The following is a 26,806-nucleotide window of genomic DNA, read 5'->3' on the forward strand; positions in this document are numbered from 1 at the left end:
CATGGCTTGATTGATAAGATTTGCGGGGAAATAGTCTCCGTCTGCCCCACCGCTGATTGGTCCCCCGCTGTCACGACGCTCCGGCAAAAGTCCGGAGTCCGGCAAAACTCCGATCTAAATCGTATTCGAACATATAAAGCAACCCATTTCACCCTTTACTCTCCTTCATTGAGACAAGCTTCAAATGAGAATATAAGATATACCAAATCAAAATGTCTTCCACTCTCCAACCAACCAACCCCACCAATTCTTATAAACCCCCCCTCCCATCAATCCTCTCCACCCACGACTTCGAACGCATCGCCTCCCAAACCCTCACCCCCAAAACATGGGCCTTTTACGCCTCCGGCGCAACAGACATGCTCACCTGCGAGTCCAATAAAACCACCTACGATCGGATTCTTCTCCGCCCACGAATCCTCCGTAACGTGACGAGTGTGTCCACCCGGACTACGATCCTAGGTTGTGAAATGCAGCTCCCGTTATTCGTTAGTCCAGCGGCCATGGCGACGTTGGTCCATCCCGACGGGGAGGTTGCCATTGCCAGGGCGTGTGCAAGATTCGGGGTGGGACAATGTGTACGTTTCTTTTCTTCCTCCCTACAATCTACCATTCCATGGAATTCTGCGATTGTGGGGGGGGGGGGGTCCGTTGTGAATGTTGGCTAATAGGGAGTAAGTAGATATCAACAAACGCCTCCTACCCCCTTCCCACCATAACCTCTTCACCACTTCCCACCTCAACAGGGGCGCCATTCTTCCTCCAGCTCTACATCCACAAATCCCGCTCCGTCTCCCAACACCTCCTCCATCTCGCGCACGCATCCAACATCCGCGCCATCTTCGTCACCGTCGACGCCCCCGTCGCTGGGAAGCGCGAGGCCGATGAACGCGTTCCGCTTGATACCACAGACAGGCGGTTCTTCACCCCGTTGCCTATGAGCGGGGCGCAGATCGGGAGTGATGGGAAGGGGGCGGGGCTGGGGAGGACCATGGGGCAGTATATTGATGCGAGTTTGACGTGGGAGGATTTGAGGTGGTTGAGGAGGAATACGCATTTGCCGATTGTGTTGAAGGGGGTGCAGACGGCGGAGGATGCGGTGTTGGCGGTGGAGGCGGGGGTCGAGGGGATTGTGGTTAGTAATCATGGGGGGAGGGGGGTTGATACGTGAGTTTTTTCTTCTTTCTTAGGTGGTTTGGAGGTGGGTGGGGAGTAGGGGGCTGGGTTGGTTGGCTAATGTTGTGTAGGTCGACATCGTCAATTGCAGTCCTTATGGAAATCCGTCGATGTTGTCCGGAGGTATTTGACAAATTGGAAGTCTTCGTGGATGGGGGCATTCGACGAGGAACGGATATCATTAAGGCGATCTGCTTAGGGGCCAAGGCTGTTGGCATGGGACGGGCATTCTTGTACAGTTTGTGCTACGGGCAAGAAGGGGTAGAGAGGCTGATTGAGAGTATGTCTTCGTCTTTATGGGATTGGTTGCGAGGTACTGACGAATGCAGTTATGAAAGATGAGTTAGAGACTACGATGCGGTTGTTGGGAATCACGGATCTGTCGCAGGCACATCCTGGGTTGTTGAATACGTTGGATGTGGATCATTTGATTCCGAAGGAAATCGGGGCGTCGTGTGAGAATATGGTGAAGGCGAGGTTGTGAGGGTAAGGTGCATTGTATAATACGGGTAGATGGTTGAATGGCAGCCTATTGTGGCCATAGTTCGAAATTGTCTGCTGCCATTTGGCCTAGTAATGTCTCGTCTAGACCGAAGCCAAATGTACCTCCGAGATCGTGCCAGTTGTATTCTCCCGCCCAGAAGGCGTTGTCGTCGGGACCTTGCACCATGGGGATGGCATTCATGTCCACTGCCAGTAGGTCAGTATGCTGCGTATCCTTATCCAAAGCATGGAACTGCTGCAACATCTCCAGCATGCCGGCAGCAATATGCTTGGCAAGGTGTTTCTCGTTGAGACTGGCAGCTACGCCAGACAGCATATCAGCCGACTGCTGCACAAGAGACACAATGTCTCGAGTATTTATCGTCAGTCCAAGTCGGTTGTTGCCATCCCCACCTCCCGCATTGTCTCTTCCCCAGGTCGCGGCCATTTTTAAGAGAAAGGTCGCGCAGAACGCGACCATGGTATAGGTGAATATCGGAACACTGGGAAAGGCGATGCGCAGGTCGGTTTCTTCCAAAATCAGTGTCAGGGTCGCCATGGCAGCTGCAATAGCCGTATTGGCCGCCTCGCGATGATCGAGGGATAATGTTTCCAACCCAGAAGCACCAGGGGAAGCAACCCTGCGAAGTGCCAGTGAATTGAGCTGGAATCGGGCAAAATGATAATACAAGATAAGAGCCTTAGATGGGTACGATCCCAGGCTGGCACAATTCTTTGAACGCGGCACCCACTGGAGTCGCCATTGCTCGACCGCGACGTTGAAAGTCCGCATGTTCTGCAGATCCTCCTGGTCGAGTGGCCGATTGAGGTCACTGCCAAAAGCCATGTAGGCTTCTGTCAATGTGGTAAATAATGATACTTGTGCGGCTAGTCTAGCATCTCCATTCGTAGACTCGGACTGTTGAAGAAATTGCTCAATATTTCGAATTGATTCGTCGTCAACAGCGGCCGGCGGCCTCCCATGCGCAATGCTGAATTGATGGTCGCATACATAGGTGGCATACCACAGTCGGACGTGTTCCATCTGATTTGTCTCTCCCTGCATCAGTCGATGATAGGACTGATGGAGACCACTCTCAGCTGCGATCCGGGTTGCCTGACCAGACAGCTTCCAGCTCAAGTTTGCCAGATAGAAGGCACCGATGCATAGCGCACGGATGTCATCGAGACTGTGATGTCGGGCAAGTGACAAGCTTGAAGCAAGGGACACAAACACATCATAGCTGTGATGGAATGCTTCCGTTTGCTCCGGAGTATGCAGGGCACCTACGGTAAGAATGATCGCTGTGAGCAGAGTTGATGATCGTCGAACCGAGTCTAGGCTCTGATGCAGCAGCAGAGCTCCATCCCAGAGCATCCGGTTGTTAGACTCCACGAACCGCGTGAACAGGAACTCGGCTTCATCCACTGACACAACACCCTGTGAGATAAAGTCATCATCAATTAATGATGCCTTTGGCTTCCACGCGGGATTGTTTCGCAGATTCTTCAGCCGTGTCAATTCGTACAAACTGCGCATCGGTGCAGTCACCAGTCCTGTCGGCCCATTCTCCTGAGGCTGCGGAGAATTTTCCCTCGACATGTCAATCCCTACATCCGGGCGACCTTGCTGAACATTGGATCGACCCGACCGGCTGGTCTGCGATGCAAAAGCTGATAAATCCGGCTGGTTCGTATAGCTCAACAGATGCTCGACTGCCGCTCGCAACAAGCCAACCTCTTCGGTAGTTTGATTCTTCCATCTACCTTTATTAGAAAAGACAGTACACAAGGGTAAATACTCACACTGTATCCCTCTGCAAAAACTGCTGCGAGACATCATACGAGACACATTCGAGTCCATGGCGCAGACACCTGGTACATGACGTCTGGCCAGTCTTGGTCTCGCACTTGGTTTTTTGCGTTTTACATTCCGTGCCTGGTGTTATTAGCTCAGCAATGAGATGTTGTGACATCCGCTTACACGCTTTGCTTCTTGTCAAACGCAAGCCCTGTGGTTCATTGGATACACGTTGTCGTTTGCTCATGTTGGAGAGTTGGAGAGGGAAGAAAGTTGGAGAAGCGTCACTATTGGCGGGGAAGACTATTCCTGATACGACTAGTGTAATCCAGCACAATATTATGCACATGCATATATTTATGCAGCATATTATAGCTACACCAGCAGGAGGATTATGAAATAAACAACAGCACTGTCACACACACACCAGCCCATATTACAATCAACCTCGATCAAATAAACAACGCCGCCGCAGCCACCGCCACCACCGCCCCTCCAACCCCCGCCCGTCCCCCAGCATCCGTCGTCTGTGTCGCCCTCGGCGAATTCAACTTCTCCAACCCCGCCGTGACCGTCACCGGCGCATACCAGTAATCGTCAGAATCATACGATGTGGCCGTGGTTGCGACCGAGGAGCTCTGATGACCGCTCACAGATGCATAGACGCCGACGGACACGGAGCAGGACGCTCCCTGGGTGGAGGAGGTGATGTTGCAGGCGTGGGTTTGGGAGGTCGTCACGCTGAGGCCGTTGGCGGAGCCGGTGAATACCTGATTGTCTGCGTAGGTGGATGGGCCGGCGGTGATGGTGTAAGTGGAGGAGACGGGGCAGTTGCCTTTGCATTCGAGGGCGAGGACGGTGGTGCCGGAGCCGGCGGAGACGACGCTGGCGTCGAAGCTGGCGAAGGTGGTGGTTGGGGTTGGGCTGGGGCTGGGGCCGAGATAGAAGACTTGGATGACTGTCGTGGAGGAGGTGGACGAGGTGGAGCTCGAAGTTGAGGTGGAGGTGGTGGTTGTGGTGGTGGAGGATGAAGAAGTCTGGGCCGAGGCATAGGCTGCCAGGGCCAGGAGGAAATGGAAGAACTTGGTCATGGTAAAGATGCCCCAGATGGTGTGGAATGGTAATGAGCAAGTTGGTTGACACTCGTCTGGATCCAGGTAATGCTCTTATACCTACCTCGCCTCTAGGATAGCTCTGAAGAACGCAATAAAGCATACGCAATTAGACTAGGCCCACGTCATGTCAGATAAGCTTTCGATTTATCCAGTGGGCTGATTGGGCTTTACCACATATGTTGGAGCCTAGATACGAGCTTGCCAAGTTATTCAGCTTCACGGATGAAGTCATCTCGATTCCAACCGGCTGTTTCTAAACATACACCACAACCAAATCCCATAACCAATGGCTATAGAATATATCTAAACCCGGCATTCCGAGCTTCCAGATCATCCGGCTCCAACCCATCCCGTCTCCCCTCCTGAGCCACGTCAAGCTCCCTATTCATCCTGGCATGCACAACGCGGATGACAAATGCCAGAATGGCAACGAGCAGGGCAATCCCTGCCGTGGCACTGCCACCGGCGATATATCGGGGTCCTGATGACGACGGCCACATGTAGCTGCCGTAAATCGATGCGGTGTTTCCAATCATGTTGGCTGTTGCAATCGCGGCCGAGCGTTTGACCAGTGGGCGGGGGAACGAATTGGCTACCCAGGCGATGATAATTTGGTAGGCTGATACGGCGCCCATGGGCATTCTAGTCGGTCAGGATTGAAATGTAAAAATAGATGGTGGAACTTACAGAAACATGCCGAAGAATTTGGCGCCGATGTTGGTGGTCGCGGTGCAGATTATGCATCCGACGACGCTGACGAGCATCAAGAGGATAATGTGTAGGCCTCGGTCGTCGGTTTTGCCGGATATCCAAGTTACTAGGAGAGATACCAAGAAGGTTGCGATCCAGACAGGTGCGGTGATTAGTAGGGTCTCGATGTTTCCATAACCGAGAGTCTGCACGATGGTCGGAAAGAAGTACTGGAAGTTTTGTGAAAGAAGGGACGTATGCTGAAGAAGGATGAACAGATAAATCCGCCTGTCAGAGAAAACCAGATACAGTGCCTCTTTAATACTGCCCGACTTAGCTTCGTCTGCTTCTCCCGCATCGTGGATGAGGCGCCATTGGGCGTAGAGCTTCTCTGTATCATCCAGCCATGGTGTTGTTGCGGGGTAGTTTGGCAGCAGGAGTCTAGCTTGTCAGCGTTGAATATAGAGAGGTTGCTGTTCACTTACGTCGAGGTAAGGGAGACTCCGACGGTAATGCACCCTTCAATGATGAACAGCCATCGCCATCCAGCTATACCATGCGCACCATCCAAGTTGCCCAACACTCCGGCCCCAATAAGTCCGCCGAATGCATTGGCCAGGGAGCTTCCGGCATAGAACCAGGCAATGCGATGACTCAACTAGCTGGGTTAGTGTTGCCAATATTGCTCAGATTGAAGCACCATACCTCTTGTCTGGTATACCAACTCGACCTAGTCATATCAGCACAGCATACATCTCACCTCTGAGGAGACTCACATCAACATAATCGCTCCAGGAAAGAACGGCGCCTCCACAAATCCGAGAAAGAACCGAGCCAAGACCAATCCAGTAAACGACTGCGTCGCCGCCTGACAAGCCGATATGACACCCCAAATCGCCATCGCCGACCCCAGAAACAACGACGGTCGGACACGGGTGATAAGAAGATTTGACGGAAGTTGCATGAGCAGGTATCCCACGAACAAGATACTAGTTGCGAGGTTGTAGTCCGTTCCTTTCATCCCGAGGTCTTTTTCGAGGGACCCTAATCGAGCTTGAGAGAGGTTGCTAAGCAATTAGTATTGGGCCTGCTTGAGGGCGGGGGCACGCACTTTCGGTCCAGAAAATTGAGCAGATACATCACCACGAGGAACGGAAGAAGATGCATGTCGACCTTTCGGAGAAGCTGGCTGGTCATCTTTCGGTGCCATTCCGGGCTTTTGGAGACGTAGGTCTGGTAGATGACATCTTGTTCTGATGCTTGGCTTTTCGGGACGTTTTCGTGGTATTCAGTAAAGGTGTTTAGTTTGGACATTGTGATGGATGACGGGAGTCAGGTACAGTTTTCAAGCCTTACTTCGTGGGCTACAAGATGTCTTAAATATCGGGGCATGTCCGGGTCCCCCGCATTTGCGGGGGCGGGTCCAGCTCGGGGTAGTTCACCCCGGATCTACATCAGTGAGGCGGGATACGAAGCCAAGAACATGTCCGATAGTCTGCTATGTACCATCCCCACCAAAATGTGCAAGTCATCCCGACATCATCGTCAACGTGAAACAAGTTAATGCACCCGAGCCTTGAGCGTGCACATCAGAGGCGGCTTCTCCCACAACGAATATGATTTCTGGTTGTACCAGTCCCGACTCTCCTCACACCGCTCAAGGTCAAAGTTCCATAGCACTCGGGCAAGAATAACACGCATCTCTGCATAGGCTAGGTTCCGACCGATGCAGTTCCGCGGGCCGACCGAGAACGGTTGCACAACGTCCCGGTTATCGTTGAAGAACGGCGACGAGGGATCGTTCTTGGACTCTGGCAGCCAACGTTCGGGAATAAATTTGTCGGGTTGATAGAAGTTGAGACGCGATAGGTTGGCCGCAGATTGGTGCACGGCGACCTTGGTCTGACGGACATCAGCATATGGCTTTAAGGGTAGGAAGCCAACTTACATTCGGAGCAATCCGATAGCCAGATATCTCAATCGGCGTTGTCGGCGTTATACGTTGCAAGCCACTAGGGATAGGGGGGTACATCCGAAACGCCTCGTCAATGCATGCCAGCATGTAGGGAAGATTAGCCGTCGCATTCTGGACGGTAATATCTGCCTCGGTCTGCATGACGAACCGCACCTCCCTGGTAACTTTTTCCATTGCCTGGGGATTTTGAAGTAAGAAATAGGTCAGTCCGGAGAGAAGAGTAGCTGTTGTCTCGCTGCCCGCAATGATGATGATGTCTGCATTTGCCTCGAGCTCTTCGTCGGTCAAACCGTCCTTTTCGCCTCGGTGTCGCAGCATCGACTCCATGAAATCAGCTTGACCACGATCTTTTTGACTCTGTAGCCGTTTCTGCACGGTCATCCGGCTGTGGCCTGTCTGTTTCTGTCTCGCTTCTTTCAGGTGCTTGGGAAGAAATGTCGCGACTACCTGAAAGACGAGCGGGTAGTAGTCTTTGAGCTTGACAAACGCTAGCGCCCGAATGGATTCAAAGATGGTTGCTACCCAGTGATGGTACTCGGATGAGTCCAGGCCGCCGAATGATTCTCCAAATGCGAGGTCGCCGATGAGATCAAACGTTGTGAGGTTGTACCATTTCACCATATCGACGGGCAGTTGCGATTTAGCTATATCGTGCAGCCTCTTGATGAGCTTGTCAACATAGCCGACAAGGAACGGCTCCTGGGCTTGGAGGCCCTTAGCAGAAAAGGCATGGGCCATGGCCTTGCGGTATCGGGTGTGATCGACATCGTTGGCGCTGATGATATCTTTCGGGTTGCTGGCGGAGCCCCTGACCTTGGGCATCTGCCGATGACCGTGGCCATAGATATCCTTCCATGCCTGAGGCGTGATGAAAGAGACCTCATCGGGGCCGAACCGAACGGCCTCACCATACTTGTTGTGGAACGCACGGATGTCGATATCCAGCCTGCCGCGAATATTGGAGATGTGGCGTAGCAATGGAAACGCTATCCATAGCTTAGGCCCTGGGATATGACGCAACGGATGCAGATAGAGGTTCCAGAGCACCACAGAGGTGGTGTAGAAAAGGTAAAATACCCCGAGGAAAGCCAGAGCTGATGGCATGGTGTAGTACACGCTGCTTGTGTTTGAAGATTCCACTCTCTGAATCGCCCGAATGTACAGCGTTATTTAAATCCTTGGATCCCTGGTCCGTCCCACGCTGTCTGTGGCACTCTGCCGTCATTTTGCCGTGTCTGCGACGGTCTTCTACTCCATGAGGAGAAGCGGGGTAGCTGTCGGAGATACGTTGCTGAGGCTAGACCAAATGATTGACGCTGCTGCATAACTGCATTAGTCTAGCGCAGAGTAGGACACCGCAACCACGCTTACATTCGCGAGTGATGCCTGGTATAGCGAAATGCTCTGCTCGCCTCCCTTCATTTTTCCATCCAAGTACTTCAGTATGAGCAGGTGGTCGTGTGAGGTGTTCTGTGTAAGACAGTGAGAGCGTGCCAGAAGAAGGTGGGAGGTGATACACAGGCAGCAGGCCACCTCGATTGGGTGTTCACCGGTGCATGGGATCGACAGGTCGGGTGTCGCAGCCCAGCCGCGTAACCCCAATAAGATGGATTCATTGTGAATGAGAGGCAAAAGATAGATCCACCAGGTGGGTTGCATGCATATCGGCAATCGGATACCGTTGTGTCCGGATCGGAAAGCCGGAAGTCCATGCTGCACAGCCCCGGCAACGAGCTCTGCACTGATTCATTGCCGGAAAGTCCAATCTCAAGGCCATAAAGTTCTTATGGCGTGATAATCATTAGGCGCGGTCTATTAAGTTTGAGATGGCTTCAAGCCAATCAGCATGCAGGATTCATCCATAACTGAGACGGGTCCGGGCAGCGCTGACTCAGTGATGGACACCACCAACTCTATAATCCACCGCTAAGACTCGTCGAGCCCAAGGGCGATCCCCCTTGCTCCCACTTACTGTGCAGAAACATAACAATGATAAGCGCCACAGGCTTAGGTCTTCTTCCGAGGCGAAAGCTTGAGCAGGAGTGCAGCATATGAAGCTGCAATATCATAACTTCACCCCGTCCATCATACGATGATCTGTAGGACAAATCCTCCGGGTTTTGATGGTCTCTTGTGATCAAGCTCGTATCCCCCGATGAAGGCCAGGATCTCGGCCGGACGCGCTCCAGGGATCCCCGAAATCCGGCCGCTCGGGACAATACCTTTTCCGAGTCCTGCTCAGGAAGGCACGTGCCATAGCTGACTCATCCGGAGCCATTGCGCTAGGCCCGATGCGGCATCTCTCGCCAGCGGTACCGAATATGGGACTCTCATACGATGGTCCTCCATCATTCATGCCCCGGGCGTAGAAGGTAGAAATATAGCATGTCTCAACATTGTCTATAGATCTGTGTTGTTCTTACTTGGGACCTGGGCTCAAGGAGTTGGATGTGCGACCGGAGTTTCAGCGGCAAGGGCTGGGGGGTGTGTTGGTGCAGAGGGCATTGAGGAGGCGGGTCGTCTCGGATTGCAGGCGTATATGGAGGCGTCGAAGAACGGGTATGGATCGTATGTCAGTTTGGGTTCGTGGAGGTGGATCGGGTGACGGTGGATTTAGAGCCGTGGGGTGGGAAGCTGGAGGGGGGGGGGCTAACTCGTATGGGTTGTTGGTGCGGCCAGCACACGCGTGAACACGGATTAATGCTCTGTAGTCTTATAAAGCCATTGATGAGGTTCAATGGAAACCCTGTCTTAAACTCTATGCAGATACCAGCTACGTATACAATGCTTTACGATCCAGGAATTTATGACGCTATTATAGGTGTTCAGGGAACATGAATCAATCCTATTGGATAGGCAAAGCGAGTGAATTCCAACAGGTGTGAGATACCTATGGCATCCCAATGATGAATAACAGAAAAGAGAAGCATGCAGCCTACTCAATGGCTATTAACTGTGTCGTTGTCCGCAGTATCCCCAGCATCAGTCTCTTCATTGGTTGCTGCGTTCCCCCTCGTTGCGTACTTCATCAGTTGAACTACCAGTCCCACTATCACTAGTACTAACCTCCTGAATACGCGGGATGAGCTGCTCCTCAGCAGAACTAACATAACCCACATCTCCCGAACGCTCATCCGAATCATTCTCCCCACTACTAGTACCCGCACCACTCGCGACACGAGCCTCATAATTGGACGTAATCGGCGCCGCAGGGCCAATAATACTATACGCATTCATATCGATGCCATCGAGGGCCTTCCAGGTCGCAAAGGTCCCCTTAATCATCCTCAAAGTCCGCTCCGCATCAGGAGTCGGGCTCTCGAAGTCCAATTCTCCATGGAATAAACCCGTACATTCCAGCTGCGAGCCGGGATTCATATTGCAATAGAACATTACGTGGACCGCTTTGAGGATCGCGCCCCAGTGCATACTGCTGTACCCGTGGGGCGTGCCTAGGTTTGCTTCCATGCAGCGTCGGTAGTCGGGGATGTCGCCGGTTGCTTCGCCGGAGATGAGGGCGAAGGAGCTGTCGGAGTGCCAGCGGGTTATGGAGATGATTTCAAGGGGGATGTTGTAGGTGGTGACGTCCCGTTCGACGTGGATTACGAAGCCTTGTGCTTGGGGGAAGAAGGGTTCGAGTCGTCTTTTCCAGGTTTGGTAGAGGTTATTGGGTGGTGAAATGGTTGCAAGTAGGGCGTCCATTGTTTAAAGTATGGCAAGTAGGAAGACTACTATGGAGAGGTCTGACTGTTTGGTTGCTGATGCAGACAACGCAGGATATGGACTACTGGTTGGGTCTTTATACCCACTTGAGGCTGCTGATGTTGTGGAAGATTGCAACGCCTTGGAGGTAGGTCCAGGTCCTATGGATCGAGAACATCCTTATGAGGACACATCCTATGCTGTCTACTGAGTTAGAGCCCGCCTATGCATGTATCAAAGGATTGACCCTACACGGTCAGTTACCTACGATTGAATTCCTCGGATATCTTAGGTACTTAGCGCTTCACTTACAGAAAGGGGAAGCCTTCATGCATTGAGGTCTGTTTTAGGTTATTCTATGAACTTGTTTAGGGCTGGTGCTTTTCACGTGTGCCCGATAATAGTACTATATGCAACTCGTTTATCATACACGATGGTCTATGATGACATCGATCTAAATAATTTACTTTGTCTTTTGTTTCGTACTTGTCAGATCAGCATCTAGAATATGGAATCCACATGTAAGCATTTATGGTTATCCCACATTTCCATCGTCTAATGTACATGCCTCTCACAATGCAATCCCTACTTGTGATCGTTATACGTGAACTCTAAATCCGCCAATGAAAGTGCAAGGGACTTGGGCTTTCACCACAATATCACAGGGAGTTTGTTCTTCTTCTTTTCATAGTTTCACTAAGCCCTTGCCACTTGTCACATTCCTGGAGTATAATTCAGGTGGGCATTTGCCATTCTTTGACAGTTATTGCTTATGGTATCTCGGTATATTCTACACTCGTAGCTGGGGGATATATTGTTGGTCTACGTGGTAGTAGCTTTGACATGTGTGATAATATCACTGTGTTTGGAATTATGTAATCATGATTACCTTCTAGGTAAGGAATATTCAAAATGCGGGGACATTGCCAAGATTTTCTCCAACACATATTTCTATACTACTCCTAAATTTTAGCTATGATATAAAAATGGGGTGTGCTATGAAGAATCAAATTTGGCACCGACATACAACATGGGAAGTATGTTACTCAAGGGAACATGATGATATTCCAAAAAAGAGACACCCAAACAGAGTGATATCAGCGATATTCCCCTGCCAATATTCTTCGGAGTGATTCGTTGGTTATAAGTGGGGTCCAGTCCAGTCCCTATCCCACTTCCAATACCAAACGTCTGGGTATATGAAGCCAGTAATACGAAAGAACACCTAACGCCTTGGATAATGTGATACGGAGTGATGAATTGAGGTCAACTCCACATAAGGCTACTCAAGGACAAGTTTCTTTCTTGTCCATCATCGAACCAGCTGAAGGAGGTCAATCTCGCGTCGGAATCTGCTTTAGACATCTAACATAGGGCCACTGGTGCTTTTCGACTTTAAGCCTTCCTCGTCCTTATGTGGCGGTACTCCCTGATGAGTGCTTTCGAATGTGGATTATATACCCCTTGTACTCTGAAAGCATCTCGCGCCTTTGAAGACCTATGGTTCCCTGTAATAAGCGGGGGTTATAGTTGGCCATCATGACCGTTCAACAGGGACGTTGTAGGCCAAATTATGCTCAACTCGAGTCTTGAGACCTCTAATCAGAGCCCATGTCGAGTCGAGTGATGCATATCTTCGCAGTTGCTCACAGATAGGTGGGTGGGAGTAGATCCTCCACAAAACAATGATGAAGACGGTAATAGCTACTACCCAACCGTAGTTACGGCTCCAAAGCAGTATTCAAAATAATATGTCGCAGGATATCCCCGTCTCTTATATAAAATGAGGCCCTACGGTCACATCACCGTCTAGCCATGCCACACCGATTGCAATCTTCAGAACCGGTTGCGAGGGCTAGGTTTGCGCTATCGTCATGCACCGAGCTCTTGACAACATATGGTACCACCCCTAGGGATCTCGTTTGGAGGTTATTATAATGATCTCCTGTAGGTGTCCGCCAGGGTCCGTGCGCCTTCGCTTGAGTGTAATAGTCATATAGTCAGGAAAGACATTTAGGACGGGCATCAAAGATGCCTTCGTTCTGGATTATATATATTCATAGCATAATCTTGTTCTGAGGTGGAGGAGGTATTCTGCTTGGTTGTTCTGCTGTGATATAGCTACATCAACATTGGGGTCCTGGGGGCCTTTTATACATTTCATCTAACCAGCTTAGTGAGGCAGATTCCAATGCCCCTGGCCATCTTCCTACATGGGACAAAACATGTCGTGGATTCCTCCTCCCATGGTAGAAATGGTAGGCTGATCCCTTATAGAAAACTACACCGATGACTTTGTAACATACTGGGTACTATGTAGGATACCAAAGCTAAACCTCTGCTTATTGTCAGCTATTTTCAAGTATGGCAGGATATACAATAGGATTGGTTTAGTTCTGAGTTCTAGCATTTTGCCTCGCGCAATTTTGCTTTTATGGATTCACAAAGGTGGGTATAATTATTACTTTGCGCTGCCAGCTCTATAGCTTAGGCTTGGATAATGTGACTCTGTTATTGTCACAAGCAAGGTCGTATATCCTTCCATCAGAAAAAGAAAAAAATGAAACAAAATAACCCTGAATTCACCAAACAGTTCCCTGTCATAGGCCCGTTTAATTTGGGTATCGACTTCGGAACACTTGACCTCACAGATCGCGTTGCGAGATTTTGAGACAACCAAGGCGTTTCGGGGTTGCCATACTTGCAACAGTTCAAAGAGATAAGAATCATCCTAAACAAAACTCGGCAAAATGGCGCAGCAGCTGATGACTGCACTCAACTTTGCCGCATAATCAATCCCCTTGTTAGAAAGGTCATCCTGCACCCAGATAGCCTCGATCATCTTCCGCACTAGGAAAAAGGATCGAGACGAGGCCATCTTTTCGGTCCTACTGATCAAATCCAGGATTGTACACCGCTCATCATCTGTTCGTGCTTCGCAGCCGAGGATAAATAATGGGAATTGCCTTTCACATGACGGGAGCCGGGAAAGTGTGGCAAATGCTTTCGTGATTTGTTCGTCAGTGTCCGCTGGATCCAGTAATGCTCCAGATGTCCGATTCAGGTATATTAGCATTGCTGACTGGAATAGTTTCACACCAGTCATTGTGTCGGAGCTTGCGTTGGGCGGAGTGTCAGGGACGATATTTCGTATTCGAAATGCAAGCATGTTCATGGTCGTTGCGCAATGCTCGAAACCTTTGGTGAATTTATTTGTCGATATCGCATTACACACATCAGATAGGAGGGTTAGGGTGGTCCTATAAGAAGAAGGCGTTGGAGAGAACTAGCGAACGTGGTCAGTCCCGACTCCCTCGTGAATTATGGGCACGAACCTCTGCCCAAGCATCATCTGACAAAGACTCCATATCTGAAGTTCGGCGATGCCAGTGTAACATACTGAAACGTGACAACACATCGTGATAGTATACCCAGTCCATCAGCAGACTAAACTCGCCACCTTGACTTTTGCTCAAGGAGGAAGCCTTGATGATGCTTTTTGCACCTATCAGATACCTTGTCCATTGACCTGAGGTACATGCCAGTTGGTGAATCTATTTTGACGAACATATCAGCATCAACATGGTTATAGTCCAAGGCCAGGGTGATATACTGACATCAAATGAACATAAGAGCATTCCCGCAGCCACATGCTGAGCTGCTTCCGCCGGAGTAATGTCGGTCTTTGGGGCGGCTACCAGGGCTCTAAGGGCGGAGATCTTGAGACGGCCTGCCTGTGCCTGCAGTCCATCGCGATGCAGTGACGACAGTGCTAGTATGGCTCGTAGTATCGCAACTGCTGTTGGAGAATCATCTGAGAGAGCCATACGCATGAGGAGGCGGCCCAGATCCGTCGGATCGTAACCGAATGTTGTCAGACAACGGGAGGCAGTGCATTGAACTGGTGCTAGTTGGTTCGAGCTCAAGTGTATTAGGGTGTTGTGCTTACAGTACTGTAACAGGCAATCATCCGCAACGTCCAGCTGGGCCGAGCGAAAAAACTTGGGCGTACGGAGGATGAGTTGGGTTGATTCTATCGCGTCAGTCTGCCCCCGCTGAGTATCGTAACAACTTACTACATGATTCTGCATTTTGTAGATGATTATGCAACTCGAGATCCCAGGTTGACGTATTCACTAGCTGAACTCTCGACCATCGACGGGGAGGGATCTTATCATGCACAGGCCGCCCCACCGCGGCGCGCTTTGTATTGCTCACTTTTGGCCAGGAGAGGCGAAGACCGTAGCCTTGACAGATTCGATTGGACTGAGAACATTTCTTGCAGGTGGGGAGGGCCCGATCACAGAGGATTCGACGGTCTAGAACCGATGTCAGCAGACAATCGAGACGAGGATGCTGATGGCGTGGCTACCGCGACATGTTCCACAGCTCCTACTTGTCATCGTGGGGTCTGTGTAGTGGGGAAAACTCTCAAAGCTGGAAGGTTTGTGAATTGCCGATAGCAGACAGCTTTACCCCTCATTTAGGGGAATGAGGTCAGGCGATGCAGAGGAAGGAAGAGTGAGATGTAAGGCCCGCCATAGATAAGATGCATGTGTCACGCTAATCTGGATCGGGGATGGTGTCTGTCAGCCGGGGCAACTTTCCGCGAGGGCAAGAATCCGCGAGATGGAGATGCTCCTGATGTTATCCTAATACCTCGATGTCGATTTGATTTCAAATCAGACTATGGGTGAGACAAGAACCTGGCCATGGGCTTCCATGACAGACCATGAAGGCTCAATCTGGAGCATAAATACCTCCTCTGCCCTGGCCACTTGAGTCGCAACATCAACCCTCTCTTTGTGCATTCAAGACTTGACTACACTATCTTCATCAAAATGCCTTCCTACGTGATCACTGGAGCCTCTAGAGGCCTTGGCGTAAGCTCAATTGAACTGTGTTTGGCGAATGTCTACTGACCGCGCTGCACTAATCCAGTGGGAGTTCCTCCTCCAAGTCTCCAGCGACCCCAACAATACCGTCATTGGCCTTGTCAGAAACAAGCTGGAGACCGATAAAAAGGTATCAGAGGAATTGCCCGAGCGATCCAATATCCATATCTTGCAGGCCGACATTACCGACTACGCCGCTCTGCAGGTGACCACCTTCAACCCTAACCTGTCATTGCTCCGTATTGACGTTGCCTCTTGCCAGAATGCCGCCGCAGAGACCGCCCGTATCATTGGGGGAGGACTCGACTATCTCATCGCCAATGCCGGCGCTGTGGCCAGCTTCGATGCTTATGATCCGATCGGGGTGTTGTGAGTCGACTTTCACATTCTGCCAGACCCAGACTGACCAAATCAGGGGCCAACAACCCGACGTCCTGGAGGCTGAGCTGATGCATATGCTCAAGGTCAACGTCGTCAGCAATATCCACCTTTTCAACCTGTTCGTCCCTCTCATCCAACAAGGTCACGTCAAGAAGGTGATTGCCATCTCCTCGGGTCAAGGCTCCCTGGAGATCATCCCCCGGCTGAAGATCAAGGTGGCATCGCTCTATGCCATTAGCAAGGCCGGCTTGAATACTGCCGTGGCCAAGTTTAGTGCACAGTATGCCGAGGAGGGGATCTTGTTTATGAGCATTTGTCCGGGGATGGTCGATACGGGACGCTATGTCGGTGGTAGGTCATGACGACTCTGCCCCATGGAATCGATTCACTGACATTGCTCTCAGCCACTCCGGAACAGATACCCGGGTTGAAGGAAATGGTCAAGACCTTTGAAGAATATGCGCCCCATTGGAAAGGGCCCAGCACCACCGAGTCTGCCGTCAAGGACGTGTTGTCGGTGATCCACAAATCGAGCGTGGCAAACGGGGATGCTGGAACTTTTGTGTCGCACTTTGGGAATCAGCAGTGGCTATAGACGATGATTTTAATCAAGCTGCAGCATTCGCCCTTGAGCTGTGATAGCTGCTGGCAATTCCCTCAAGTTATAGGAGCTATGCATGGGACAGGTAATTGGTGGAAGGTACATAGCTAATTCGAGCCACCTGAATTGATTGCCAACATAGTAGATTCCAAGTTCCCTCTTTAATCCATCGGAAGAGTGACTCTGGGGTAGGGCTGCATACGATGATGACATCACCAGTCTCCCAACCTTAATCCAATTTCCCCCTGGAAAGTGCCACATCCACTGATTTCCCAGTGGCAGAGCAACATTCACACCTGTATTATCGGAAAAGACTGGAACTCCCTGGATGGGCAGTCGGAATGAACCAGACAGCCGATTCGCCTCTCTTCATCGCCGAGGAAGTCATCTGCGCCTATCCCATCAGCACCTTCTACGACGCCTGTCCGCGCTACCTCTTCTACGCCCTCCTCCTCGCGACCTGCGTCACTCGCTGGACCGGCTGGCTAGCAGATGTCTTTCTCGGTGCTGCCGCAACCTACGCCGGCACGGCTGCCATCCAAGCCTTCATCCTCGTGTCCAGCCGGCCGAAACTCCCCCCATCTTCACCCATCACCATCCCCCTCGTCCCCAACACCACCATCCTATGGGATGACTTCCCAGCCCTAATCACCGAAACCGATCTCCTCAACCTCACCCCCGCAGCCCTAGACCTCGACGCCGACGCCGTCCTCGCCATTGTCGTAACCGCCTACCTAACCTTCCTCCCTCTCCAATGCTGGTCCCGCGCCTTCTCCACCGAACGCGCACGCTACATCCTCTTCTCCCTCTGGCACATCCTCATGCTCGCCGGCTCCATCTGCGCCCTCATCTACTGGCCCACCCTCCACAACACCCCACCCCAATACACCTTCTGCTTCCCGGACCTCCCCCCCTCCACCACCGTCTCCAACGACGGCTGGGAACCCTGGCAACGCACCTCCACCTGGAACACCAGCATCTGGACCATCTTCTCCAACGCATCCACCTTCGACCAACTCCCCGGCATCTGCTTCTACCCCTGCTTCAACACCACCCAAGTCCTCCGCCAACCCACCTCCCTCGACGCCGTCATCGCCACCGGCGACTACCGCGTCCACCAACGTAGCCGCTTCTGGGACGAGGTCATCTACTCCCAACGCTACATCTACAGCCTCATCGTCCTAACCATGGTCGTCAACGTCTCCCTCCTCCTCTTCTTCAAAATCCTCCCTTACCACTCCCGTCTCCCTTCTGCACAGGTCCGCTGTATCTGGGCCGCACGGAAAATCATCCTCCACGGACTGAAACAGGACTTTCGCTCTACGGTCTATATCTCCCGTCTCCATCGCACGGAAGTCATGGAGAAGACCCGACAGCGTTTATCTGTCTGGACACCCGCGAGGATACTATTCACGCTACACGCCACTGGCCTGTGGATCCGACAGCTTCTCGATACGGTCATCCTCTGCACGTTAGTGTTCAGTATGATTGTGAGTCCATTGACGGTGATTGCCTTCGTCGTCTGGATCGAGTATTATATCCACGAGGATGGTCCGTCCCAGGAGACTCCGAAGCAGGTGGGGCAGTGGTCGCCGTTGGCGTCGATCGGGTTTTTGCTTGTTTCGGCGGCGGTGTTGAAGATGAAGTATTGGGTTGCGGCGAGAGAGGAGCTGGATGAGGAGATTGGACGGATGAGAGGGGAGTTGGAGAGATTAGAGAAGATGAGGGCTGAGAGGGGAGTTCAGGAATCCTGATTCTTCCGGGGTTTAGTTATATTTGCTGGCTACTTACCAGTTACCACAGACAGGAGAATTGGTACAGCGAGGGAACCCACACAGCCCAAACAAGCACAAGCACGCATCATAATCAACCCCAACAATCATCCAAATCAACTACTAACTAAATCTTCCACTACTAACACCCCAAATATCCCCATCCACACCTAAGCCACCCAGTGATAGCAGCACCGTACCAAGCCCGGGTGGTCTAGTGGTATGATTCTCGCTTAGGGATGGTAAAACGCCTACAAACCCAAGCATATCTGCGAGAGGTCCCGCGTTCGATCCGCGGCTCGGGCCGTGTACATTTTGCTACACTTAGCAACATCATGTCTTTTTTTTTATCTATATATTATTTCTATATGAGTTTTTAAGTCAGGGATTACTGCTTCTTTTTTTTATCTGCTGGTCATGTATGCACGGTGGAGAGGAGGTAGGGTGGTGGGCGGGATGTATTAAGTCTGATGACTGGTAGGTATATTACCAGTCAGAAGAACCATACCTATACACAAACACAGTCTGACTCTACATTCTGCCATAATCTGGCAATTAAACCCAGCATCGTATTTACAATACTACCTACCTACACATCTCAACCCCTATAGATAGCACACTCCTCCCCCCACACAGAAACGACTCTCCCCCCAAGGCACCTAAATCGTCCCCCCCGCCGGAATAGTTAACAACGTACACTCATTACTATCACACCCCGCATACGAGACCTCATTCCCCCACCAATTAATATTAACCGCATGATACTCCACCGCAAAGAAAATAATAATCGCCGAGATGGCCACACCACACGACATCGCCGACGTGAACACATACGCGTATTTCTCCCACCACGCCTGCCAGCGCCGCTTGATCCAGAAATTGAAGATGAAGCCCACCACCATGGGCGACCACGCGTAGCTGACGTTGTAGGGAGACAGGTCGGCGCACCCGTAAAAGACGAGTGGGATGTAGACGTAGCGCCAGCCGGAGCGGGGCCACCATTTCGTGAAGACGTAGAAGGGGATGGGGAGGAGGGCCCCGACCAGAAAGCCGTACAGGAGCGGGTTGTAGATTTGGCCGCTGCCGAAGAGGCGCCGCGGGCCGATGGCGCCCCAGATGACCGAGGAGGTGTAGAAGTCGCGGGCGCCTGTGGTTAGGGTGAGAGGTTAGTTGGGTGGGGATGGGGAGAAACCCTGGGGGATGGGGACTGACCGGCACAGGTGAATTTTTGGGGTTGGTCCAGGGAGCATACGTCGCTGATGTTGTCCAGCGCCCAGACGTTGACGCCCAAGGAGACAAAGGAGCCCAAGATGGTGGCGACCAGCTGGGCGGAGAACATCACGCGCGGGGCGATCTTCATGTAGTGGCCGAGTTTCAGGTCCGCGACGAATTGCACGGATTGCGCACAGGCGATGTAGCCGAATGCTTTGAACAGCAGGTTGGCAACGGGCTTGCCCGGGATGGCGTAACCACCGATGAACTCGGCGATGACGTTGTTGGTCACCTCGGAGTTGGTGATGGCGTAGACCATGCCATAGGGGATTTGCAGCACGAGACAGAGGATAATGGCGAAGACAATGCCCCAGATGGGCATGCCGGTGTCGTATTTGGCCACACTGATGCAGCCGAAGACGAAGGACACGGCCAGGATGGTCAGGTACCACCATTCCGGGACTTCCTTGTACCGCTTCATCAGCCGGTTGTGCACATCCTCGTGCTCCTCACGCGCGCTGGTCCATTTCAGGAGTGCCCGGTATCCCTTCATGATCTCGCGGCGGTTGTACAGGACCACGTGCACGATGGTGGCGATGTACATGGCAAAGAAGAAGAAGAACATGACCGAGTAGCCGGCCGTGAGGTAGGGCTGGCTATAGCCCTCGTACCCCTCGAGGTCGAAGTCGCCCTTGCTGTTGAGCACGCGGGTGACATTGTACGTGTTGCCGGTGTTGTCGTAGACGTCGTTGCTGAGGATGGGGAAGTATGCCGTCTTCCACACGTTGGAGAAGTAGACGGGCGCGATGACGCAGAACGCGCACAGAATCGTGCCGATGCCGATGTTGGCGAGGGCATAGAAGGGGTAGATGATCGGGTCGTACAGACTGTAGACCACGTTCCAGTCAAAAGTCGGCAGAGGGTTGAGGCCCAAGCCACTGACGGTGCCACAGATGATGGCCAGCTTGACATTGTCGGGAGCGATCCAGTTGATCCAGTTGAAGTAGGACAGGGCCTGGAAGATGTACCCCGGGAACCAGTAGTAGACAAACATGGCACCGAAGCAGTACATGAAGAAGCGGTAGCGACTGATCTTCCAGCCATTCACCCGTTCACGTCCCTCGTCGTTGTGCAGAGCCTTGTTCAGGGCAATGGTGGACAGAGACTTGGGGTAGATCATGGAGGGGGGATACACGAGGAATCGTCGAACGACACCGGCGCAGCCATAGCCTAGCAACTGGGTGGACAGGGTGACGAGGATCTGGAAGCCGGCCTGGTCGTAGAGGGACGACATGTTATAGAAGGACTTGGCTTTCAAGACCTGGAAGATGTAGGTCACGTAGGCCGTGCCATTGGTACCGCCGAAGGAGACGTTGGACATGACGGTGATCAGCATGTGTTCCTTCTGGTTGAAGGGGCCGGGGTTCAGGGTGAACTTCCAGCCAAACAGATTCCACTGCCGAGTGGGCAAGACCTGGGCCAGGAACACACCACAAGGGTAGGACAGCAGCTGACTGACGATGGAGGCGATGCTGATGGACGGATAGCGCAGGGTGAAGAGCTGGTTAACCCCCGTGAAGATGATGGTGGCTAGCAGCCCCAGGAACCAGGCCCGAAAGGTATTGGCCGAGACCTCAGGGTCATCGGTGGGGTCAACCACCGCGCGGACTTCGGGGTAAGGCGAGTCATTCTCGATCAGATCGCGCTGCTTGGCAATTTCCGCAATGAGCTCCTGCAGCTGAGAGAGATCGATGTGCTGGGTTTCCGCGTCAAGGATCTCTCGTGCCTGGCTGAGGATGTGAACCGGGAAGTTGACGTCCAGTTCATTCTCGGCGACAATGTCTTTCAACTGGTCCAGGAGGGACTGGAGATCCGACTCATCGATGCCAGTCTCGGTGGCCCCCGCCTTCTCCTTGTCGGAGTGGCTGCTCAGCGACACAGGCCCTTTGGGGAAATCGGACATCTTGCCGGATACCTCAGCGGATCACTGGCAAACCATGAAGAGGAATTGAGACTTCAGATCGCTTCAGGCCTCACAATGGTAGACGACGGGCACTCTTTATACAATTCTCCCAGGTCAACGGGGCCCCTCGCGAAGTTGGGGGTACGCAAAAGCACACAATATTGGTCCAAGATAACGCACCTGCAGCTAAGGCTAGCCTTGAACTAGGGCATCCAGCTAACGATGATAGTGGCTGATATGCCCCCAGCGCACGTTGTCATTCGGACTGTCTCCATGTCAGTGCCCAGCGCCCCCTTTGGGAGGTCATTGCCAGCCATTGGAGACTATCCTGCCAACTTACCAAGAAGGCGCAATCAGTGTATGAATTGTGGATGAACTGCTCCAAAGAGGCAGACCCACTCAAGAGATCAGTTAGGGATAAGGATATCCCCGCTCCGGGTGAACCGTGGTAATACGAGGAACCCCTCCTCAACCACACCCGATCACCGATAGCTTCAAAGATCACCCGTCTGTCTTCCCAAGCAAGGCAGACCGTCTTCCCACCGACCCAAGGCATTTGCGTATGGCCACATGGACTGGGGCGTACCCCTCTGCCAATCAAGGCCACAGCCCAGATTGACTCTCGGACGGACTCTGGCCATCCACCGATGCAATTTGAGGATCACGAGCCCGTCAGGCCACATGGCATGTCCCGTAGATAGGCGAGTCGAATGGCGTTGCCTACGGTGGGTGGCGTCTTGGTTAGGGCTGGCCATTGGCGGGGGAACTTGCCCCCGCTTGTTGTGCCGTCGGTGGAGGCCGACGGAGCCATGCAGAACGCCTGCGGGCCTCCGATCCTATCTCCGATTGGCCCGTCCAGCCCACTCGGAAGCGAAGCTTTGCGAAGGTTCAGATAAGCCCTCTAGTACGGAGTACTATCTAGTGGGTTGCGGTTGCTCCCTCCACATCCTTATCGCTGCACTGTACGCACACCGATCGTTATCATGGCCACGAGTTGGCCACCGAGGATTGGCCAAAGGTGGACCTGAGCATCCATTGTGGTCACCTGCGTACCGATCAGACCGTTGCTAATTTGAGTCTGGTTCGGTCCGGGGTGATGCGCATATCTTGGCTGTTCATAAGGCTCACCCAGCAGGGTTGATTTCGTGTGGATTTCGATGAATGGCACTAGAGTATAGACCGGGTCACAAGGAGGATCGAACCAATCTTTTCGCAAATCAATTGGCTCCTATCGGGTGATTATGGGATTTCATCATCCGAACTATATTTGAGAAGTCGCCAGGCACACAAGAGTGTCGGAACCAAGAAAGGTGAGCCGGAAACCCAGATAGGGGGTGGGTAGGACAAAGGATGGCGAAGGGGAGCTGGGTCAAGTGACCTGCCAGCCTGTTTTGAAGGCTGGGGTGGCCCCAACGATTCCAAACTCAAATCAATAATTTCATACAGGGCTGTTGTTCCCCTTCTTTTCTCCAAGTACCCATCTCAGCCTGTCGGTTTGCCAATGGAATCATGACAGACGGAAAAACCATCTCACCTAGGTCAATAAAAGTAAGCGCTGTTAACGCCGAATGTAAATTTGGTCGGGTGCGACAAAACTATAAATCAGGCATGCTATACCTGGGGACCATCACCTACGTTGGCTGGCTGAAATCCTCCATAGACAAACGCATGTGGCGATACGGAAATACATAGTAGAACCCGGGTCAGAACTGCCAAGCGGAGCATTGTCCTCATTTGATCGAGTCGTCAAAAGATTGGTTAATTTCTCCGAAGATTTCCTATTGTAACCGTTAACTCATCTTATTGCATCCTCGCTTATATCACGAGACAGGTGTGGGCCAGAAACAGGCTGGGTCCTAATCAGATGTTAGGACTCGGCTGCTGGTTTGATCATTTCTAGTCAGTGACAATAATATTCATCGAGGTGGGAAGTAATTGATAGTTCGCTCGTATCCCCTATCTAACTGACCTTATGACTTGCCATCATCGATGCATGCATGCGACTTACAAACTGAACGAAAAACAGGTAGTTTTCGATTGTCAGTCTCTGAATGCCATCTGCTTCAGAGTTGATCTTCGGAGATTGGTTGATGTAGTCGAACAGATATACTCGAAACAAGACGATGCAGTAGAATGCCCAGAATATCCTTCATCCAACATTATGCAGCAAGAGTGACTCTCACAGGCCAGCAAAGAGGAGACGGTTGTGATACTTCCTTTTCCAGATTGAGAAGGCGGAGCTTGCAAGTACCTACCGCCTTCCTGTTGGGAGCATCTGCTGGACAGAATCTCTATTGGTGTCACTAAATACGCTAGCTCTGAATAGGCAAGATAAGCCGGTGCCTGGAGCCCCGCTATTTCCCCCATTCGGAGACGGGGCTCGTGATTTTTCCTGGCTTTCGAACTTGTTCATCTTCATACCTACTCCGTAGTCTTTTCAATATTATCACAATGTAACATTTCATCACCTCTAAGCTCATTTAGGTCTTTATAGGCTTTGCCTCAGCAGCAATAGCACATCGGGTTGACTGCAAACTGATCGACCGTCTTAGTCGATCATAACCTCGATCAAGCTCTCAATGTCCTGCACCGTAATGTTCTTTTTCCTCTCCCGTGCCAGAGACACCGTACAAGAGACGATGTTCTTGATCTGCATACCAGTTAGCTGACTCCTTGCTAAGATAGGATTATGACGAACCTGTCGGCCATTCAGAGGATGCCTCGACAATGCCGCCAAGTCATCCGCTGTGAATTCGGACAGCTCCGAGGTCTTAGCAACATTCGTCAAGAAATTCTTCCACACTTCTTGTCGGCTGTTTGCATCGAGCTCGGGGTAGTGTAGGGTGAAGTGGATGCGGCCTATATCATTCTGCGTTAGCAAATATCTCCAGGAAGGAAAAACTGCACCTATAGGTGGGATAATACTTTTGAATGCTGGGTCGATGTCGCTCTTCCGGTTGGTGGTGAGGATGGCAACACCGCGGAAACTATCCTGAATGTCAATCTAAGCGAGTGGTACGATGAAGGCAGACTCACTATTCCAGTCGTCGGAGAAAAACGCTGACCAGCGCATCTCGGGCAAGGTCCTTGCCCCGAGCGGAGAGAAAGACATCGGCTTCATCGATCAAAAGAACACACCCCCACCGCCGGGTGATGTCTAGGATCATTCCCAGTCGGTTATCAACGTCGTCGGGGTTAATTCCGAGCTCACCGGTTGCCACTACATACAGTGGGCGCTGGGTGACTTCGGCGACGGCCTCTGCAGTCAGGGTCTTGCCCACTCCGGGACTTCCAGTCAGAAGGGCAATCAAGCCCTTGCCCTTATTTACGACAATGTCGTCGAAGGATGCGTCATCCTGCCGATGGGCTTTCACAAGCCCATGGATGAGCTGGCGGCGATTCTCGGCCATCACCAAGCGTTTGAACGCATTGTGGTTCCACTCGACCTCGGACAGTCCCGTCACTGCAAGTTGGCACCAGGTCTTCTGGTTGAAGCTGAAACCATTTATCCACGAGCTGCAGATCAATAGTTGATCATCGGACAAGTTGGACATATCCAGTTTATTTTCTGCGTATACCCAAGGCCGATTCAAGTCGGACGAAGTGTTATGGAGATAGTATCCAGGCGGGTCGACCATCACTCTTCCCAACGCCTATGAGATGGTCAGCATCAAACACAGAATGCAAAGGCAACATGAATCAGACATTGAACTTCTCTGGCACTATGTCTCCATTCGCTCGCTCGACCCCCCTCGCACCATTCAGGATGGTATAATCTCTGCAAGCCGGCTCTTCCAGTAAAGCAATATATTTGCGTCCTCTTGCGATTAATCTGTCTCGGACTGCGGCTTCCTCGTCATGGTGCTTGAGCGGAAAGAAACTCAAGGTACTGATCGGACGAGCACCCTCATACTGATCAATCTCCAGCTCGAGGCTAGTACTGCCAAAATCTTGGCCGTCATGTTTAATAAGTTGACCGTTCGCCGCGAAGTATTTCTGGCCGTTGGCGCGTTGTTCGTATGCCGATGTTAGCATGTTGAAAGCCTGCTCCTCGTTCATGAGGCCATAGCGTGGAGCGATGATAACTTCTCTTGGGGGGAAAATCGCCCAGAGAAGATCCCAGGTGATCTGCTTCTCCTCCAGCAGTGACTGGAGGCTGATGATCTGGCTTGCAAAATCCTCTTCCACGAAGCGTAGAGCTGTTCCGATATCATCGATGAATGCTTGACTGGGCAAGGTCTTTTGTTTTTCCTCTTCCCTGATTCGAATCAGGTCGGGTACGGCCCAGAAGAACACTTCCGGTTTGGCCTAGAGGCCGTTAGCCATATCATTAACTGTACATCTCTGCCGAGGTGATACGCACAACTGGAGGAGACTTGTTCAGCTCCAGGCCCTCGACACCCTTGAATAACTCGCGAAACAATTCTTGCAACAGAGGGGATCGGATGTCGACTTCGGTGTGGGAGACCATGCCTTGTCTCGAGATGACTCGACGAACAACCAGCGCAGTCTTGCTGAAACGGTCAGGCTTGGGCTTCACCTTGGCCGTCTTTACAAAATGAACTTGTCGGTCTTTCCTAGATGTGCTTTTAAGCCAACGATCCCAGTGGATTGTCGCATTTTCAGGTTTTACCTGCTATATCTGTTCGAGCGAGCTTCGGTCAGCATCCACCAACAGCTTGCTTTCAAGCTCTCTCTTACATCTGATCCACGCGCAACAAACGCTGGGAGTGGTTGCCAGTGTCCGTCTTGACCCGCTGAATGGACGTCTTTGCAGGCTCGCTCGAGGGGTTCTTGGCCACCGCGGCGGCCTCCGTCTGGTCTGCCATCGTGGCGCTGGCAGCGGTCCTGGTGTGATTACAATGGAATAGAAGGAGAATGAAGGAGCAAGAGTTTGCGACAATAAAAGGGCACCCTGGGAGGGTTGTTGACCCTGACACGACACTGGGACCGGGAGCGGGAGCGGGACGCCGGTGGGGCGGATCCCCAGTCATCGTGCTGACGGCTGACATGACGAGGCTGCCAGCGCCACCATTTCTG

General features: G+C 51.9%; 12 protein-coding genes and 1 non-coding gene across 13 annotated transcripts; 5 read left to right on the forward strand and 8 right to left on the reverse strand.

Annotated features, from left to right (window-relative positions):
• Nucleotides 1-212: 212 nt before the first annotated feature.
• BO80DRAFT_497563 (cytochrome b2) lies at nucleotides 213-1,660 on the forward strand (the record flags this gene model as incomplete). The annotated part of the gene is made up of 4 exons (XM_025724083.1): nucleotides 213-578; nucleotides 683-1,167; nucleotides 1,248-1,456; nucleotides 1,506-1,660. 4 exons carry the CDS (start codon nucleotides 213-215, stop codon nucleotides 1,658-1,660), a joined length of 1,215 nt encoding a protein of 404 aa, XP_025570004.1.
• On the reverse strand, nucleotides 1,638-3,697 carry BO80DRAFT_418446 (fungal specific transcription factor domain-containing protein). The gene is made up of 3 exons (XM_025718260.1): nucleotides 3,644-3,697; nucleotides 3,466-3,598; nucleotides 1,638-3,422 (listed from the first exon to the last, which is right to left on the reverse strand). Exon 3 carries the CDS (start codon nucleotides 3,260-3,262, stop codon nucleotides 1,706-1,708), a length of 1,557 nt encoding a protein of 518 aa, XP_025570005.1. The 5' UTR covers nucleotides 3,263-3,422; nucleotides 3,466-3,598; nucleotides 3,644-3,697; the 3' UTR covers nucleotides 1,638-1,705.
• Nucleotides 3,698-3,984: 287 nt separating this feature from the next.
• Nucleotides 3,985-4,422, reverse strand: BO80DRAFT_393461 (uncharacterized protein; the record flags this gene model as incomplete). The annotated part of the gene is made up of 1 exon (XM_025717253.1): nucleotides 3,985-4,422. A coding segment is annotated over one exon (438 nt), but the record flags the coding sequence as incomplete, so codon positions are not given.
• Nucleotides 4,423-4,865: 443 nt separating this feature from the next.
• Nucleotides 4,866-6,632, reverse strand: BO80DRAFT_418451 (allantoate permease; the record flags this gene model as incomplete). Its single annotated transcript, XM_025718261.1, has 6 exons — nucleotides 6,377-6,632; nucleotides 6,042-6,332; nucleotides 5,971-5,995; nucleotides 5,751-5,923; nucleotides 5,263-5,706; nucleotides 4,866-5,217 (listed from the first exon to the last, which is right to left on the reverse strand). Exons 1-6 carry the CDS (start codon nucleotides 6,577-6,579, stop codon nucleotides 4,866-4,868), a joined length of 1,488 nt encoding a protein of 495 aa, XP_025570007.1. The 5' UTR covers nucleotides 6,580-6,632.
• Nucleotides 6,633-6,825: 193 nt separating this feature from the next.
• BO80DRAFT_459596 (cytochrome P450) lies at nucleotides 6,826-8,344 on the reverse strand (the record flags this gene model as incomplete). The annotated part of the gene is made up of 2 exons (XM_025722351.1): nucleotides 6,826-7,167; nucleotides 7,214-8,344. The coding sequence occupies 2 exons, from the start codon at nucleotides 8,342-8,344 to the stop codon at nucleotides 6,826-6,828; spliced, it is 1,473 nt and encodes a 490-aa protein (XP_025570008.1).
• A 1,887-nt stretch (nucleotides 8,345-10,231) lies between these two features.
• Nucleotides 10,232-10,942, reverse strand: BO80DRAFT_449994 (uncharacterized protein; the record flags this gene model as incomplete). Its single annotated transcript, XM_025721779.1, has 1 exon — nucleotides 10,232-10,942. One exon carries the CDS (start codon nucleotides 10,940-10,942, stop codon nucleotides 10,232-10,234), a length of 711 nt encoding a protein of 236 aa, XP_025570009.1.
• A 2,460-nt stretch (nucleotides 10,943-13,402) lies between these two features.
• BO80DRAFT_418457 (Zn(II)2Cys6 transcription factor) lies at nucleotides 13,403-15,439 on the reverse strand. Its single transcript, XM_025718262.1, has 6 exons — nucleotides 15,315-15,439; nucleotides 15,022-15,261; nucleotides 14,892-14,981; nucleotides 14,560-14,843; nucleotides 14,278-14,496; nucleotides 13,403-14,228 (listed from the first exon to the last, which is right to left on the reverse strand). The coding sequence occupies exons 1-6, from the start codon at nucleotides 15,343-15,345 to the stop codon at nucleotides 13,674-13,676; spliced, it is 1,419 nt and encodes a 472-aa protein (XP_025570010.1). The 5' UTR covers nucleotides 15,346-15,439; the 3' UTR covers nucleotides 13,403-13,673.
• A 300-nt stretch (nucleotides 15,440-15,739) lies between these two features.
• Nucleotides 15,740-16,937, forward strand: BO80DRAFT_418458 (NAD(P)-binding protein). The gene is made up of 5 exons (XM_025718263.1): nucleotides 15,740-15,825; nucleotides 15,884-16,042; nucleotides 16,100-16,206; nucleotides 16,253-16,569; nucleotides 16,623-16,937. Exons 1-5 carry the CDS (start codon nucleotides 15,784-15,786, stop codon nucleotides 16,811-16,813), a joined length of 816 nt encoding a protein of 271 aa, XP_025570011.1. The 5' UTR covers nucleotides 15,740-15,783; the 3' UTR covers nucleotides 16,814-16,937.
• Nucleotides 16,938-17,160: 223 nt separating this feature from the next.
• BO80DRAFT_486062 (uncharacterized protein) lies at nucleotides 17,161-18,573 on the forward strand (the record flags this gene model as incomplete). Its single annotated transcript, XM_025723513.1, has 1 exon — nucleotides 17,161-18,573. The coding sequence occupies one exon, from the start codon at nucleotides 17,161-17,163 to the stop codon at nucleotides 18,571-18,573; it is 1,413 nt and encodes a 470-aa protein (XP_025570012.1).
• Nucleotides 18,574-18,794: 221 nt separating this feature from the next.
• On the forward strand, nucleotides 18,795-18,897 carry BO80DRAFT_t283. Its single transcript has one exon. It is a non-coding gene; the product is annotated as a tRNA-Pro (tRNA).
• A 342-nt stretch (nucleotides 18,898-19,239) lies between these two features.
• On the reverse strand, nucleotides 19,240-22,183 carry BO80DRAFT_429704 (OPT oligopeptide transporter family). The gene is made up of 3 exons (XM_025720531.1): nucleotides 22,107-22,183; nucleotides 19,804-22,031; nucleotides 19,240-19,738 (listed from the first exon to the last, which is right to left on the reverse strand). The coding sequence occupies exons 2-3, from the start codon at nucleotides 21,764-21,766 to the stop codon at nucleotides 19,251-19,253; spliced, it is 2,451 nt and encodes an 816-aa protein (XP_025570013.1). The 5' UTR covers nucleotides 21,767-22,031; nucleotides 22,107-22,183; the 3' UTR covers nucleotides 19,240-19,250.
• Nucleotides 22,052-22,878, forward strand: BO80DRAFT_251378 (uncharacterized protein). Its single transcript, XM_025714644.1, has one exon. The coding sequence runs from the start codon at nucleotides 22,337-22,339 to the stop codon at nucleotides 22,835-22,837; it is 501 nt and encodes a 166-aa protein (XP_025570014.1). The 5' UTR covers nucleotides 22,052-22,336; the 3' UTR covers nucleotides 22,838-22,878.
• A 1,152-nt stretch (nucleotides 22,879-24,030) lies between these two features.
• On the reverse strand, nucleotides 24,031-26,693 carry BO80DRAFT_429705 (ATP-binding protein). Its single transcript, XM_025720532.1, has 8 exons — nucleotides 26,468-26,693; nucleotides 26,400-26,408; nucleotides 26,130-26,343; nucleotides 25,472-26,074; nucleotides 24,803-25,419; nucleotides 24,692-24,753; nucleotides 24,465-24,625; nucleotides 24,031-24,416 (listed from the first exon to the last, which is right to left on the reverse strand). The coding sequence occupies exons 1-8, from the start codon at nucleotides 26,593-26,595 to the stop codon at nucleotides 24,315-24,317; spliced, it is 1,896 nt and encodes a 631-aa protein (XP_025570015.1). The 5' UTR covers nucleotides 26,596-26,693; the 3' UTR covers nucleotides 24,031-24,314.
• Between the last annotated feature and the right edge of the window lie 113 nt (nucleotides 26,694-26,806).

This window comes from Aspergillus ibericus (assembly GCF_003184845.1).
Source record: "Aspergillus ibericus CBS 121593 unplaced genomic scaffold BO80scaffold_69, whole genome shotgun sequence".
In the NCBI taxonomy this organism is placed as follows: Eukaryota; Fungi; Ascomycota; class Eurotiomycetes; order Eurotiales; family Aspergillaceae; genus Aspergillus; species Aspergillus ibericus.

Excerpts from the sequence above, each read along its gene's own strand:
- BO80DRAFT_418458 (XM_025718263.1), top strand. The coding sequence starts at position 15,784 with ATGCCTTCCTACGTGATCACTGGAGCCTCTAGAGGCCTTGGC. Across the intron at positions 16,207-16,252 it reads TATGATCCGATCGGGGTGTT|GGGCCAACAACCCGACGTCC; the intron begins GTGAGTCGACTT and ends TGACCAAATCAG. Across the intron at positions 16,570-16,622 it reads TACGGGACGCTATGTCGGTG|CCACTCCGGAACAGATACCC; the intron begins GTAGGTCATGAC and ends CATTGCTCTCAG.
- BO80DRAFT_418457 (XM_025718262.1), bottom strand. The coding sequence starts at position 15,345 with ATGACAAGTAGGAGCTGTGGAACATGTCGCG. Across the intron at positions 14,844-14,891 it reads TGATTGCCTGTTACAGTACT|TTCAATGCACTGCCTCCCGT; the intron begins GTAAGCACAACA and ends AACTAGCACCAG. Across the intron at positions 14,229-14,277 it reads CAGATGATGCTTGGGCAGAG|TTCTCTCCAACGCCTTCTTC; the intron begins GTTCGTGCCCAT and ends CACGTTCGCTAG.
- BO80DRAFT_418446 (XM_025718260.1), bottom strand. The coding sequence starts at position 3,262 with ATGTCGAGGGAAAATTCTCCGCAGCCTCAGGAGAATGGGCCGACAGGA.
- BO80DRAFT_429704 (XM_025720531.1), bottom strand. The coding sequence starts at position 21,766 with ATGTCCGATTTCCCCAAAGGGCCTGTGTCGCTGAGCAGCCACTCCGAC. Across the intron at positions 19,739-19,803 it reads CCAAAAATTCACCTGTGCCG|GCGCCCGCGACTTCTACACC; the intron begins GTCAGTCCCCAT and ends CCCTAACCACAG.
- BO80DRAFT_429705 (XM_025720532.1), bottom strand. The coding sequence starts at position 26,595 with ATGGCAGACCAGACGGAGGCCGCCGCGGTGGCCAAGAACCCCTCGAGC. Across the intron at positions 26,075-26,129 it reads TGAACAAGTCTCCTCCAGTT|GCCAAACCGGAAGTGTTCTT; the intron begins GTGCGTATCACC and ends AACGGCCTCTAG. Across the intron at positions 24,417-24,464 it reads ATCCTCTGAATGGCCGACAG|ATCAAGAACATCGTCTCTTG; the intron begins GTTCGTCATAAT and ends ACTGGTATGCAG.
- BO80DRAFT_251378 (XM_025714644.1), top strand. The coding sequence starts at position 22,337 with ATGGACTGGGGCGTACCCCTCTGCCAATCAAGGCCACAGCCCAGATTG.